The 14,721-nt window shown below is 41.1% G+C and overlaps 1 protein-coding gene across 1 annotated transcript; it reads left to right on the top strand.

Annotated features, from left to right (window-relative positions):
• The first annotated feature begins 532 nt into the window (after window positions 1–532).
• On the top strand, window positions 533–9,349 carry LOC127444651 (zinc finger protein 678-like). The gene is made up of 3 exons (XM_051704157.1): window positions 533–1,018; window positions 1,088–1,547; window positions 7,528–9,349. The coding sequence occupies exons 1-3, from the start codon at window positions 626–628 to the stop codon at window positions 8,544–8,546; spliced, it is 1,872 nt and encodes a 623-aa protein (XP_051560117.1). The 5' UTR covers window positions 533–625; the 3' UTR covers window positions 8,547–9,349.
• The last annotated feature ends 5,372 nt before the right edge of the window (window positions 9,350–14,721 follow it).

The raw sequence follows: 14,721 nt of genomic DNA on the forward strand, positions 1-14,721 counted from the left end.
CAGAAAGTACAAATTAAATTGAGTGCAGTTGTCATTATTGTAACTGACTGAATGTTTCTTTTATTGTCATGTGTGAAACAGAAACAAATGCCCCACAACAAGATGCACTTTAATTTTGAAGCTAATCTACAAAATTGTACAGTTAATTTGCTGTTAATTGGTGCTTTAAGCCTACTCCATAAAAATAATAATAATAATAATAATAATAATATATATATATTCTGGGATAACATTTTTGTGGACCTGTCATTGCCCTTCATGATAATCACATTTGCATATAGTCTAACATTTCCTCCGACAGTTACGTTTTATTCAGAGGCATTTCTTTTTTTTTTTTTTTTTTTTTTAACATCTACTACATCTGACAAGAGAGTTTGTTTTTCTGTGGTAAAACAATTATTAATAAACTTTTATGAAAATATATTAAAGCGTATTCGAAAGAGGCTAAAGCTTATAATATGAGTGCAGTAGCCTACAGTTTTTAATTGACATCATCACTGATTGCATCACTCAAATGCTTAAATGACTCATTTTTGTCTATTGAAATAATCACAAGATGTTTCTGAGATCCTCCTGCTGAATCTAGTGTTGATTGTGTTGTGTCTCCAGTCCAGCAGGAGTCGGTATGAAGCTCTTTAGTCCGCCGGTAAACTCACTAAACAAAGAAAGAAGAACTCACAGTTTGTTTAGATGTTCAGCTGCTGCGTCTTTCATACATTTATGTCACTTATCTGTTTCTATTCTTGATGATTTCCTCTCTTTCATGACAGCAAACCAAACGTTTTCTCTTTGTTTTGACAAGAGCTTTAAATATCCTGTTTCAGGAGTCTTATTGAGTTTTTGTGTTGAGATGTTGAAGATGAGTTTGCAGGTGGATTTGATGTGCTGTAAATCAGTAGGAACTGATCTGTCCATGCTGGATATTGATGATTTGATGACAGAAATCTCTCAGCTGAAGAAAGAGGTGGCGTTACTGGAGGCAAAGCTGAGGGAAAGAGGAGATCCACTGAACGGAGAGGTTTGTACAGCTGTTAAATATATCAAGAGTCCAGATGAGTCAGTACAGTGATTGTGTTGTGTTTGTCAGGAGCTGGAGAAGGTTTCCTGTCAATCTTCAGTGTGTGTGACTGATGGGACCTCCACAGAATGTCAGGATTCAGTGTGGAGCATCAGAGATCAGAGATCTGAACAGAGATCCAGAGACACACAGGACTCAGAGCTCAGCCTCACTTTACTCTGTTATACTGACACTCAGGAGAGTGTGTGTGACAGTAATCAGGGTGATCAAACCTCCACAGAGTCTCTGGCTTCTGTCTGTAACGCTGGAGAACAGCAGATGCTGCAGATACCATTGAAGATGTGTTCAGTGAAGCTGCTGGACTGCAGGAACCTGATGGAGATGAGAGGAGAAACCACAGCAGAGGAACAACATGATGATCACGATGAAGATGATGATGATGATATTCAACATGATGATCACGATGATGATGATGAGGAGGATGTTATTCAACATGACAGTCGCGATGATGATGATTTTATTCCTTCAGGTATGTTTCATCCTTTAATGTTGTTGTCTTTTAAAACATTGTCATGTGAAGTCATATTTTGAAAAACATGAAATGTTGGGAAAGTGATACCATTATTTATTTTGTATTTCTATTGTTCCTAACCTTTATATCAGGGATGTGATTCTTCCGGATTAATCCAGTGTTATGTAGAAGTCTGTTCCCCCTATGTTTCCCCATAGGTTAGTGTTCACCGTAGCACCGTTAAACATTAGAGCTGAAATGATTAGTTGACGTTATCGACAACGACGACAATAAAAAATTGTCGACAAAAATTTCCGTTGTTGAATAGTCGTTTGATCTCATTTAATGTAACGAGATCATATGAAACTAATGATGGCACGTGAAAGGAGCGCCTGACTGAGGAGAGGCAGAATTACACAGATCACAGTCCAGATGCACTCTAAACTTTCCAAACAGCTTCAGGTGATGTAGATCACAAAGTATGAGGGAATTATAATGCAAAAATACAAAATAAGCAAAACTTGCATATCAGATCATCTAAAAAGCAAACAACCATAGGGGGGAACAGACCTAGACACTAACCTAAGGGGAAACATGGGGGAACAGACTTCGACACTAACCTTAAGGGGAAACGGGGAAAAGACTTCGACACTAACCTTAAGGGGAAACGGGGAAAAGACTTCGACACTAACCTAAGGGGAAACAGGGGGAAAAGACTTCGACACTAACCTAACGGGAAACAGGGGGAAAAGACTTCGACACTAACCTTAAGGGGAAACAGGGGGAAAAGACTTCGACACTAACCTAAGGGGAAACAGGGGGAAAAGACTTCGACACAAACCTAAGGGGAAACATAGAGGGAACAGACTTTGACACTAACCTTAAGGGGAAACAGAGGGAACAGACTTTGACACTAAGGGGAAACATAGGGGGAACAGACTTCGACACTTACCTAAGGGGAAACAGGGGGAAAAGACTTCGACACAAACCTAAGGGGAAACATAGGGGGGAACAGACTTTGACACTAACCTTAAGGGGAAAAAGGGGGAACAGACTTTGACACTAAGGGGAAACATAGGGGGAACAGACTTCGACACTAACCTAAGGGGAAACATGGGGGAACAGACTTCGACACTATCCTAAGGGGAAACATGGGGGAACAGACTTCGACACTAACCTAAGGGGAAACAGGGGGAAAAGACTTCGACACTAACCTAAGGGGAAACAGGGGGAAAAGACTTCGACACAAACCTAAGGGGAAACATAGAGGGAACAGACTTTGACACTAACCTTAAGGGGAAACAGAGGGAACAGACTTTGACACTAAGGGGAAACATAGGGGGAACAGACTTCGACACTTACCTAAGGGGAAACAGGGGGAAAAGACTTCGACACAAACCTAAGGGGAAACATAGGGGGGAACAGACTTTGACACTAACCTTAAGGGGAAAAAGGGGGAACAGACTTTGACACTAAGGGGAAACATAGGGGGAACAGACTTCGACACTAACCTAAGGGGAAACATGGGGGAACAGACTTCGACACTATCCTAAGGGGAAACATGGGGGAACAGACTTCGACACTAACCTAAGGGGAAACGGGGGAACAGACTTCGACACTAACCTAAGGGGAAACAGGGGGAAAAGACTTCGACACTAACCTAAGGGGAAACAGGGGGAACAGACTTCGACACTAACCTAAGGGGAAACATGGGGGAACAGACTTCGACACTATCCTAAGGGGAAACATGGGGGAACAGACTTCGACACTAACCTAAGGGGAAACGGGGAACAGACTTCGACACTAACCTAAGGGGAAACAGGGGGAAAAGACTTCGACACTAACCTAAGGGGAAACAGGGGGAAAAGACTTTGACACTAACCTAAGGGGAAACAGGGGGAAAAGACTTCGACACTAACCTAAGGGGAAACAGGGGGAAAAGACTTCGACACTAACCTTAAGGGGAAACGGGGGAAAAGACTTTGACACTAACCTAAGGGGAAACAGGGGGAAAAGACTTTGACACTAACCTAAGGGGAAACGGGGGAAAGACTTTGACACTAACCTAAGGGGAAACGGGGAAAAGACTTCGACACTAACCTAAGGGGAAACGGGGGAAAAGACTTTGACACTAACCTAAGGGGAAACGGGGAACAGACTTCGACACTAACCTAAGGGGAAACGGGGAACAGACTTCGACACTAACCTAAGGGGAAACGGGGGAAAAGACTTCGACACTAACCTAAGGTGAAACATAGGGGGAACAGACTTCGACACTAACCTAAGGGGAAACATGGGGGAACAGACTTCGACACTAACCTAAGAGGAAACGGGGAAAAGACTTTGACACTAACCTAAGGGGAAACGGGGGGAAAAGACTTCGACACTAACCTTAAGGGGAAACGGGGAAAAGACTTCGACACTAACCTAAGGGGAAACAGGGGGAAAAGACTTCGACACTAACCTTAAGGGGAAACGGGGAAAAGACTTTGACACTAACCTAAGGGGAAAGGGGGAAAAGACTTCGACACTAACCTAAGGGGAAAGGGGGAAAAGACTTCGACACTAACCTAAGGGGAAAGGGGGAAAAGACTTTGACACTAACTTAAGGGGAAACAGCGGGAACAGACTTCGACACTAACCTAAGGGGAAACCTAGGGGGAACAGACTTCGACACTAACCTTAAGGGGAAACATAGGGGGAACAGACTTCGACACTAACCTTAAGGGGAAACAGGGGGAAAAGACTTCGACACTAACCTAAGGGGAAACAGGGGGAAAAGACTTCGACACAAACCTAAGGGGAAACATAGAGGGAACAGACTTTGACACTAACCTTAAGGGGAAACAGAGGGAACAGACTTTGACACTAAGGGGAAACATAGGGGGAACAGACTTCGACACTTACCTAAGGGGAAACAGGGGGAAAAGACTTCGACACAAACCTAAGGGGAAACATAGGGGGAACAGACTTTGACACTAACCTTAAGGGGAAACAGGGGGAACAGACTTTGACACTAACCTAGGGGAAACATAGGGGGAACAGACTTCGACACTAACCTAAGGGGAAACATGGGGGAACAGACTTCGACACTATCCTAAGGGGAAACATGGGGGAACAGACTTCGACACTAACCTAAGGGGAAACAGGGGGAAAAGACTTCGACACTAACCTAAGGGGAAACATGGGGGAACAGACTTCGACACTAACCTAAGGGGAAACATAGGGGGAACAGACTTCGACACTAACCTAAGGGGAAACAGGGGGAAAAGACTTCGACACTAACCTAAGGGGAAACGGGGGAACAGACTTCGACACCAACCTAAGGGGAAACAGGGGGAAAAGACTTCGACACTAACCTAAGGGGAAACATAGGGGGAACAGACTTCGACACTAACCTAAGGGGAAACAGGGGGAACAGACTTCGACACTAACCTAAGGGGAAACATAGGGGGAACAGACTTCGACACTAACCTAAGGGGAAACATAGGGGGAACAGACTTCGACACTAACCTAAGGGGAAACATAGGGGGAACAGACTTCGACACTAACCTAAGGGGAAACAGGGGGAACAGACTTCGACACTAACCTAAGGGGAAACATGGGGGAACAGACTTCGACACCAACCTAAGGGGAAACAGGGGGAACAGACTTCGACACTAACCTAAGGGGAAACAGGGGGAACAGACTTCGACACTAACCTAAGGGGAAACGGGGGAACAGACTTCGACACCAACCTAAGGGGAAACAGGGGGAAAAGACTTCGACACTAACCTAAGGGGAAACATAGGGGGAACAGACTTCGACACTAACCTAAGGGGAAACAGGGGGAACAGACTTCGACACTAACCTAAGGGGAAACATAGGGGGAACAGACTTCGACACTAACCTAAGGGGAAACATAGGGGGAACAGACTTCGACACTAACCTAAGGGGAAACATAGGGGGAACAGACTTCGACACTAACCTAAGGGGAAACAGGGGGAAAAGACTTCGACACTAACCTAAGGGGAAACGGGGGAACAGACTTCGACACCAACCTAAGGGGAAACAGGGGGAACAGACTTCGACACTAACCTAAGGGGAAACAGGGGGAACAGACTTCGACACTAACCTAAGGGGAAACATAGGGGGAACAGACTTCGACACTAACCTAAGGGGAAACAGGGGGAACAGACTTCGACACTAACCTAAGGGGAAACATAGGGGGAACAGACTTCGACACTAACCTAAGGGGAAACAGGGGGAAAAGACTTCGACACTAACCTTAAGGGGAAACCTAGGGGGAAGAGACTTCGACACTAACCTAAGGGGAAACCTAGGGGGAACAGACTTCGACACTAACCTTAAGGGGAAACATGAGGGGAACAGACTTCGACACTAACCTAAGGGGAAACATAGGGGGACAGACTTCGACACTAACCTTAAGGGGAAACATAGGGGGGAACAGACATTGACACTAACCTTAAGGGGAAACATAGGGGGAACAGACTTCGACACTAACCTAAGGGGAAACATAGGGGGAACAGACTTCGACACTAACCTTAAGGGGAAACATAGGGGGAACAGACTTCGACACAAGACCGGAATTCCGTTTTTTCTGACCTAAAAATGTGACCCGTGTGAATTGTGTAAATCCGTAAAAAAATGGGTGGGGGGTGGGGTAATATTTCATCCGGGGTTCATATGTTATTGACAGTACATACAAGTGTCATTCAACATCACTCGGAATAACTTTACAGCTGCCTCTGTGTCACGCACACACTTTGCTTAGAACGTGCGAGATGGAGGCTCATGATTTTAAGTTCATTCAAGTAAACATTGTCAGATGTTAATACATCTGTGGTGGATAATCTCTTTGCTCAAAAACAACGAACACAAAATTGGTTAAACTGGTGGTATTCATGTTTTAATTTCTTGAGACGCTGCACTGTTTCTATGGCAACACTTGTCACTCCTGAAAGTTTGCTGTGTAAATGGCCTTATAGAACCAGAGCGCACACACATAGACTGCACACGAGAAAGCTCAATGCACATTTTTGGAGTGATGGAATAAGGTTGCAAACTGGATCATATGAGATGTAGTTGATATAATTGTAAGTAATATATATATATATATATATATATATATATATATATACACACACACACAATTTTTTTTTCTTTTTTGCATTCATAGTTTTCAGTTATTCTGTTTTAATTTTGAATAAAACTCATTTATTATGGTTTGGAGAGGTTTTTTGAACACTTTGATAAATAAAAGTCCTTCTTGGGAATCATGGTTCCATATGCTATAACTTTGATTTGCTTTGTCCTATCAGCAAAAAATGTTTTCCTGGTATAGTTGACATGTTGGAGAACAACACAAAAGTACATTTTTTGACCATCCATACTTCCTGTCTAAAAGGAATAATATCAAACTGAATAATAACTAAAAAAAAGTTTATTTTTAGCACTCTTTAGCACCCATGTTTTGTGTGTTTTGTCAGCAGTGTTGTAGCATAGGAGTCTCTGAGCAGGTTCCAAATATATTTTCTGACATTTTGAAAGATTTTCTAAAAATTATCATTCTTTGCCTTTTTGTTTTTTATAGCTCTAGCGGAAATCCGTCAAAATGCCTTTAGGGTGTAAGGGGTTAACTTTATTCTTAATGCATTTCTTCAGTTGCATCAGTAGTTCATACTTCAGCTAAAAATGACCAAGACACCAATTGATGAAAAGTCATTGAATAAATGTTGAGTCAGTTCTGAGAGGAGCTATAACATCATTTGTTTGCTGATGTAACTTGGTTTGATATTTTGGATCTAACGCAAGAAAATTCTGACATTTTTAAGTGTCAAAATGCTTTTTGTGGCTGCTGTATGTTGTCAAAAGCTCTCCGGTTCTGTTCTTGTTTCTTTTTTTATATATTCCCTCCTCCACTTTAACATGCCAATTTACAGTATATTCTGTATGATAATTACTACCTTACTATTACTTACTTTCATGTTCCCTTTAGATAGAAACAGTGGTTCATGTTCAGATGGAGAAACGACTTCTACATCAAAAGAGTGTCTGTCAGCACAGAGTCTTTCCTGCATCACCTGTGAGAAGAAATTCAGCTCAAAGGGACATTTAGCGAGACATGAGAGAAAACACACAGAACAGAAAATCTACAAATGTAAGACATATCGGAGCAGCTTTTCTACCTCAAAAGAGAAGAAACTTCATTCAGAAGTGCACAGAGTAAAGAAGCAGTTCCACTGTGAGCAGTGCGGGAAGGTTTTCTTTACTACTCGTTCTAATATGAATGCTCACATGAAGACACACAGCGATAAAAAGGCATTCCACTGCAAAGAGTGTGACAAGTTTTTCAGTACTAAAGGAGTTCTTGTTGCTCATAAGAGACTACATACAGGGGAGAAACCATACAAGTGTCCTCACTGTGAGAAGAGATTCAACCACAAGCCCCATCTGAAGACACATGTCCGTGTGCACACCAACGAGAGACCGTATCAGTGCAGTGAATGTGGGAAAACGTTTACACAGCTAGATTCTCTAAAGTCACATCAGAAAATACACTCTGTGGAGAAACACTATCAGTGCTCACACTGTGATAAACGTTTCCATCAAAAATCTCAGCTGATAATCCATGAGAGAATGCACACTGGAGAGAAACCTTACCTCTGCTCTCAGTGTGGAAAGAGATTTTCTGGTCCAGGTCATCTCCAGATTCATCTGAGAGTGCACACGGGAGAAAAGCCTTATCACTGTAGCATTTGTGGGATGAGTTTCTGCCAACACTATAACTTTGTAAAGCACCAGAGAACACATACTGGAGAAAGACCTTACAAATGCACTCAGTGTGACAAAACATTTGCTCGACCAGATGTCCTGAAAACCCATCAGAGAGTGCATACAGGAGAGAAACCTTACAGCTGCTCTATCTGCGGGGAAAGATTCACTTATTTAGGACGTTTTCAGGCTCACCAGAAGAAACATGCTAAAGAACAAGCTACTCTTGAATCATCATCATAATGTGTTTTCACAGCACTATTTGTTAAAAAGTAGCTGTACATTGCGGTCTCATTGGCAGATGGGGGCAGCATCACATTAACCTCTCATGTGGATTCAGAGTAGAGATGAATGGAGTTGAATCAATGAAGTTATGTAGCTGTTTTAGTAACGATATGATTTAATCAATGGGTCAGAGTTTGGTTGATGTAGTAGATGTGTATTATTTTATAGTAGATGTTTGCCAGTGAATGTTTATTTTTTGATCAGCTTACGGAAAGGACTTATCACAGTTTGCTGTCTTTGATGTCATAGCACATGATACCCAGAAAGCACACATACATCTCCAAGATGTCTGTTTAAAAGTGTTTCATCTAAATAACATATATTAAAAATGCTCATCCAACTCTTATCCACCTTATTCCTACACGCCATGATGCTTTGTGCGAATGGTGGGAGTTACTTCCGCTAAGTAAACACAGTTGTAGTTGCATCGGACATTTATTAATTTTTTTGTTGTGGTGTTGATCATTCATTGATACTTCTATATGTGTGAGCACAGCCTGACAGAGCTTAATAAGGACAATATACAGATAGCCATTCCATCTTTAATAGAGGTTTGAAAGAACGATTTAAAGAAGTGGCCTCAGGATATATGTAGAGCCGCGAATTACATGTTATCCCTAAGCTCTGTAAGGACATCGTAACATGTTCTAGCCGAAACGACTTGAGCAAAACATAATACAATACTCACCAAGACCTTGTTTATAGCTGGTATTGGTTTTGTTCAATGATTAAAAAAATTACTCACTTTTTGACACATCTCATCATGTCTCTGTTTATTGACTGATCGCACATTACATGTTGGTCTTGTAAGCCTGTTTCTCAAACCATTTGTAAAATTTGCTGTAACACAGTGCCATCTACTGGATTCTTGAAGATCAACAGGTATTGAAATTAATGCACATCATCACAGTAATAAGATGTATCTCGGGTGATCCGATCACATGTGGTCAGACGAGACACATCGCTGTTGGGTGCACAAATGCAACTCCTGTGAGCACTTGTGACATATAGCATCACTACATCATAAATTAATAAACCAGATAAATGTCACAAAAGACAATGAAGCTTGGAAAAATGGTGCACCAGGTACAGCTCAAATTTCATCTACTTTAAGTACACACAAAGACACACTGAAGAAGATCCGTAAAGATCTCGTACATGTATATGTAAGCTTATTTTCATTTTTTCAGTTATTTCTTTTTAAAGCCAGTTTAAACTCTTGATTTAGCACAGCGGTTGATTGACAGATAAGGAGTGTTGCTTCGCTGCATCCCGGACGGTGTTTACAGCATTTCAAATGCGTTTTTGACTACCTCCATATGTGTTTTTTGTGATTCGATCACAAAAGGTATTGCACCCCATTTACACCTGTATATAGTGCTGATCATTTCTCATTGGATCATCTGAATCACATCCTAATACCAGCTGTAAACAGGGTATAAATGACCGCTGCCTACATTAGCGAATGCTACAGAACGACTTCTGGTGGAAGTTTATCCCATATCTGTTTCCCCATTAAAACCCCAGGAATAAGTTGGATACAACATGATACATTTGGATGCAATTTTTTTTACTGCCATCCAAAGACACTTTTTTTGTGTGTAAAAAAATGCACAGCTGTTGAATATAATGAAACAAATAAAGAAACAGATAATTAAATAAGTGAAACAGTATGTTGTAAAGAGATTCATAAAAGGTTTTTGATATACATCTTGGTAAAAGACTACACTAAATATAAGTTACAAAATTCATCAAGCTATGCGACTCTTCAGAAGCTGATAAATTTCATATATTTGGTTGGTTACCAAAATGATTGTCAATGCATATCAATTTATTCCCTTCAAATATAGAATTAATTCTGCCAGTGTTTCCTACAGAGTTCTGTTTTTGCAGTGGATGAGCTACCAGCATCTTCAATCTCAGACAATCCCCTCCAGTGAAAATTACATTTTTAACCTTGTTTACATGTCCATATGGTGGACCATGAGTGAAATCAGCAGCCATGGCTGAGCATTTTCATCTTGGAACTGCAGTTTACCAAAGACAGTGGGTGAATCTCAATTCAAAAAACGTGGAGAACGGACTTGCGTTCTTATTAAGTCGGTTGTGTTCTTGGCACCGGTCTTGCCAAGCATCCTTGGTAGAACAAAATCGGAAGGATAGGAGGACGCAGAATGCATCTACACCGATCAGCCACAACATTAAAAGCACTTGCATAATATTGTGTAGGTCCCCCTCGTGCCGCCAAATCAGTGTCAACCCACATCTCAGAATAGCATTGTGAGATGATATTCTTCTCACCACAGTTGTATAGAGCGGTTCTCTGAGTTACCATAGACTTTGTCAGTTTGAACCAGTCTGGCCATTCTCTGTTGACTTCTCTCATCAACAAGGTGTTTCCGTCCACAGAACTGCCGCTAACTGGATGTTTTTTGTTTTTGGCACCATTCTGAGTAAATTCTAGAGACTGATTTCAAGGACACATCCAGGTAATTTCCTGCATTCTCGGTACTTGCATTCTTGAGGATTGGAATCGAACTTCTGCAGTGGATGATGATGTAGAACGAGTCCACAAGAACGTAAGAACACAAAAGAACGCACATTGAGATTCATTGAGTTTTCACACCTGGCTCATTTGGAGCATTTGTTTCGGAACCTGGAGTGTTTTCTCTCTTGGTTCGGTTAGTTTAGGGTTATATAAACACGGCAATCGCACTCGGACCTGCACCAAAACAATCGGTCCGAGACCGCCTGAACTCTGGAGCGGTTCGCTTGTGGTGAGAACGCAAACCGATACAACGGACCAACGAACCAAACAATATCCCTATAAAAACCATGAACATAACTGAGGGATGTTTGGAGAAGACATCTGTAGATCAGCACTTCTCTGTAATTCATTATCAAAACGTGGTTGTAGCCTTTTGGCAACTAAATTATATTAGATCAAATTCACATTTAAATAGGAGCTGTTTTATAATTCCTGAGGTAATTTTAGTACGAAAAAGTTGCATCCTTCTGCTAACTTTTTGACAAATAAAACACATTTTTATGTGGCTTTACTCTGCTGTTTGTTTGTGTGTGTACATGCGAGAGAGAGATCTGTGAGTACAGACACGTTTCAATGGAGAAATAATGCAAAAGCAACTAATGACAGATAAAAATAACCATGACGGAAACTTTACAGCTCAGAACGGATGGATAATTTGTATTTGGAGCACAACCTCTACCTGGCAACCCTTGAAAATTCTCGAAAATGTTTAATGGTTGACACATTTTTTTACAGGCATATCATTTTAACTGGTATATCAATTGATGAGCTTAATCCTGAGGCGTTTCTCAATATGCATTCTTGTCTGTACTTGTGTTCTTTTGGACTTGTGAAACTTCATCAGTCGCAGCCCAAATACTATTCCAATTCAAAGTCTGCATCCAGCCAAGTACAGTCCAAATGCCCAGATGTGTTCTTGCTCTGCCTGTTTTATCGAGGATGCATCGGGAGGTGACTTGTGTGGACTTGGGACAGCCCAGTATCTCAGAATGCATTTCGCACCAACCAGCGGCAATAGCGGAGCAGAAAGCGCACAACTGTAAGTTATCATTTTCGAAATACTACTGTGATTGTGTCATGGAATGGAGTTTTAAGATTTATTTTAGGCGAGAATTTAGTTGTTTAAACTTCAAATCTGTGGTCGATTTATCAAGATAGTGCCTACTTGAAAATTTGCTCCGACGTTTTCAAATATGTGAAGTCCCACTATCTATCAAGATGACCGGGCGGTCAGCGCTCATGGTACCCCACCGAGATCAGCATTATCTTGGCAAGACCTTTTGAAATTTGCAGCTGGCTCTAATGTCTCTGTAGTCATGGTTAAGCATGAGATATCATTTGTTTTGGATATATTTAACGGGTAATATTTGATCTCAGAGTCTAAATCTGTTTTTTGTTCCCGGGACAATCGGTTTGGCTGAGGGCAAAGTTAAGGTTCATAACTTTATATTTTTATTGAACTTGTACGTTGTACTAGAGCGCTGCCTTTGTACTTTTGTACTTTTACCGAATTGTTTGTTTGTCTTTATTCCCTATTGTAGAAACTTGTTATAATGGCTATTATATTAATATTGCAACAGTTCTGCTTGTATTAAGCATGTATCTAGATACAAGCACGTAGCATGTTTCTGATTGATTTAGATTATTTAAATGATGACATGTTCCATTGAGATGTCTTTAAGAAATGTATGTATGTGTGTGTGTGTGTGTGTGTGTGTGTATATATATATATATATATATATATGTATATATGTAACGGGAGCCAGCTAGTAGGTAGCTGTGCAGTATGTAAACCTCACTCCCCTTGCCTCAAGAGGCGCACTAGCGACTGACGTTAGAGGCTGTAGACTTTAGCCTCCTTGTTAGTGTGCCCGCCTCCCATGCCGGAGACACCGGTTCGAATCTCATTCAGAGCGAGTTGAGCACTGTAGGTTACAGTGGTGCCGTGACCCGGATGGGAGTGAGGTTTAGGGGGGTGAGTGAAATGGAAGCCAGCTGGTAGGAAGCTGTGCAGTATGTAAAGCTCACCAATTCAACTTCATGGCTGATGTCTTGAGATGTTGCTTCAATATATCCACATAATTTTGCTTCCTCATGATGCCATCTATTTTGTGAAGTGCACCAGTCCCTCCTGAAGCAAAGCACCCCCACAACATGATGCTGCCAACTCCATGCTTCACGGTTGGGATGGTGTTCTTAGGCTTGCAAGCTTCACCCTTTTTCCTTCAAACGTAACGATGGACATTATGGCCAAAAAATTCCATTTTTGTTTCATCAGACCAGAGGAAATGTCACCAAAAAGTAAGATCTTTGTCCCCATGGTTTTGCAGCATTGCTGAGCAGCCTTTCAGGTTATGTTGATATAGGACTCGTTTTACTGTGGATATAGATACTTTTCTACCTGTTTCCTCCAGCATCTTCACAAGGTCCTTTGCTATTGTTCTGGGACTGATTTGCACTTTGCACACCAAAATACGTTCATCTCTAGGAGACCAAATTTCACTCTTTCCTGAGCGGTATGATGGCTGCGTTGTCCCATGGTGTTTATACTTGCGTACTATTGTTTATACAGATGAACATGGTACCTTCAGGCATTTGGAAACTGCTCCCAAGGATGAACCAGACTTGTGGAGGTCGTCAATTTTTTTCTGAGGTCTTGGCTGATTCCTTTTGATTTTCCCATGATGTCAAGCAAACAGGCACTGAGTTTGAAGGTATGCCTTAAAATACATCCACAAGTACATCTCTAATTTAGTACACCTCCTAACAGAAGCTAATTGCTTAAAGGCTTGACATCATTTTCTGGAATTTTCCAAGCTGCTTAAAGGCACAGTTAACTTAGTGTATGTAAACATCTGACCCACTGAAATTGTGATATAGTCAATTAAAAGTGAAACAATCTGTCTGTAAACAGTTGTTGGAAAAAATTACTCATGTCAAGCACAAAGCAGATGTCCTAAAGACTTGCCAAAACTATAGTTTGCTAATATTAAATCTGTGGAGTGGTTAAAAAATTAGTTTTAATGACTTCAACCTAAGTGTATGTAAACTTCTGACTTCAACTGTATAGAGAGAGAGAGAGAGAGAGAGAGAGAGAGAGAGAGAGAGAGAGAGAGATTTATTATCAGCAACTTCTCAATGTAGCATCATGTACAGATCCTGGATTGCCAATGTACACATCCATAAATGTGCCCTTGGCATCACATCACAGATGCCCTGTAGTAGCACTGAGGGTGAAAGTTTTCTGTTTTTGTAACATTTCTTCTGTGGCTCTGCAGGAGGAAGAATCCTAATGTGGCACACCGACAGCACAGTGGAATGCCTCATGGCCAGCAAGGCGAACAAAGATGGAATTTTTTAATATTGTTTATTAATTGTTGTAATATTTATTATGTATTTATTGCTTATTTATGTGTTTTTACTATTTAATATTTATTCAACTGTATTCTAAATATATTGTCTGATATGAATTGTTGAAGTCTACCAGAATTTAATTTCCCTCTAACATCTGACCTGTTTTGTCATGTACTTATGTTCCCCTTATGCATGAGAAGGTTTCTATTTCTTTCATTGCTTGATAGGCAG

Source organism: Myxocyprinus asiaticus, chromosome 8, assembly GCF_019703515.2.
Source record: "Myxocyprinus asiaticus isolate MX2 ecotype Aquarium Trade chromosome 8, UBuf_Myxa_2, whole genome shotgun sequence".
NCBI lineage: Eukaryota > Metazoa > Chordata > Actinopteri > Cypriniformes > Catostomidae > Myxocyprinus > Myxocyprinus asiaticus.

What these genes read in the sequence shown, in the direction of transcription:
- LOC127444651 (XM_051704157.1), top strand. Translation starts at nt 626, where the DNA reads ATGAAGCTCTTTAGTCCGCCGGTAAACTCACTAAACAAAGAAAGAAGA. An exon ending in GAGATCCACTGAACGGAGAG is followed by an intron (nt 1,019 to 1,087) that starts GTTTGTACAGCT and finishes TGTGTTTGTCAG; the next exon opens with GAGCTGGAGAAGGTTTCCTG. An exon ending in TGATGATTTTATTCCTTCAG is followed by an intron (nt 1,548 to 7,527) that starts GTATGTTTCATC and finishes TGTTCCCTTTAG; the next exon opens with ATAGAAACAGTGGTTCATGT.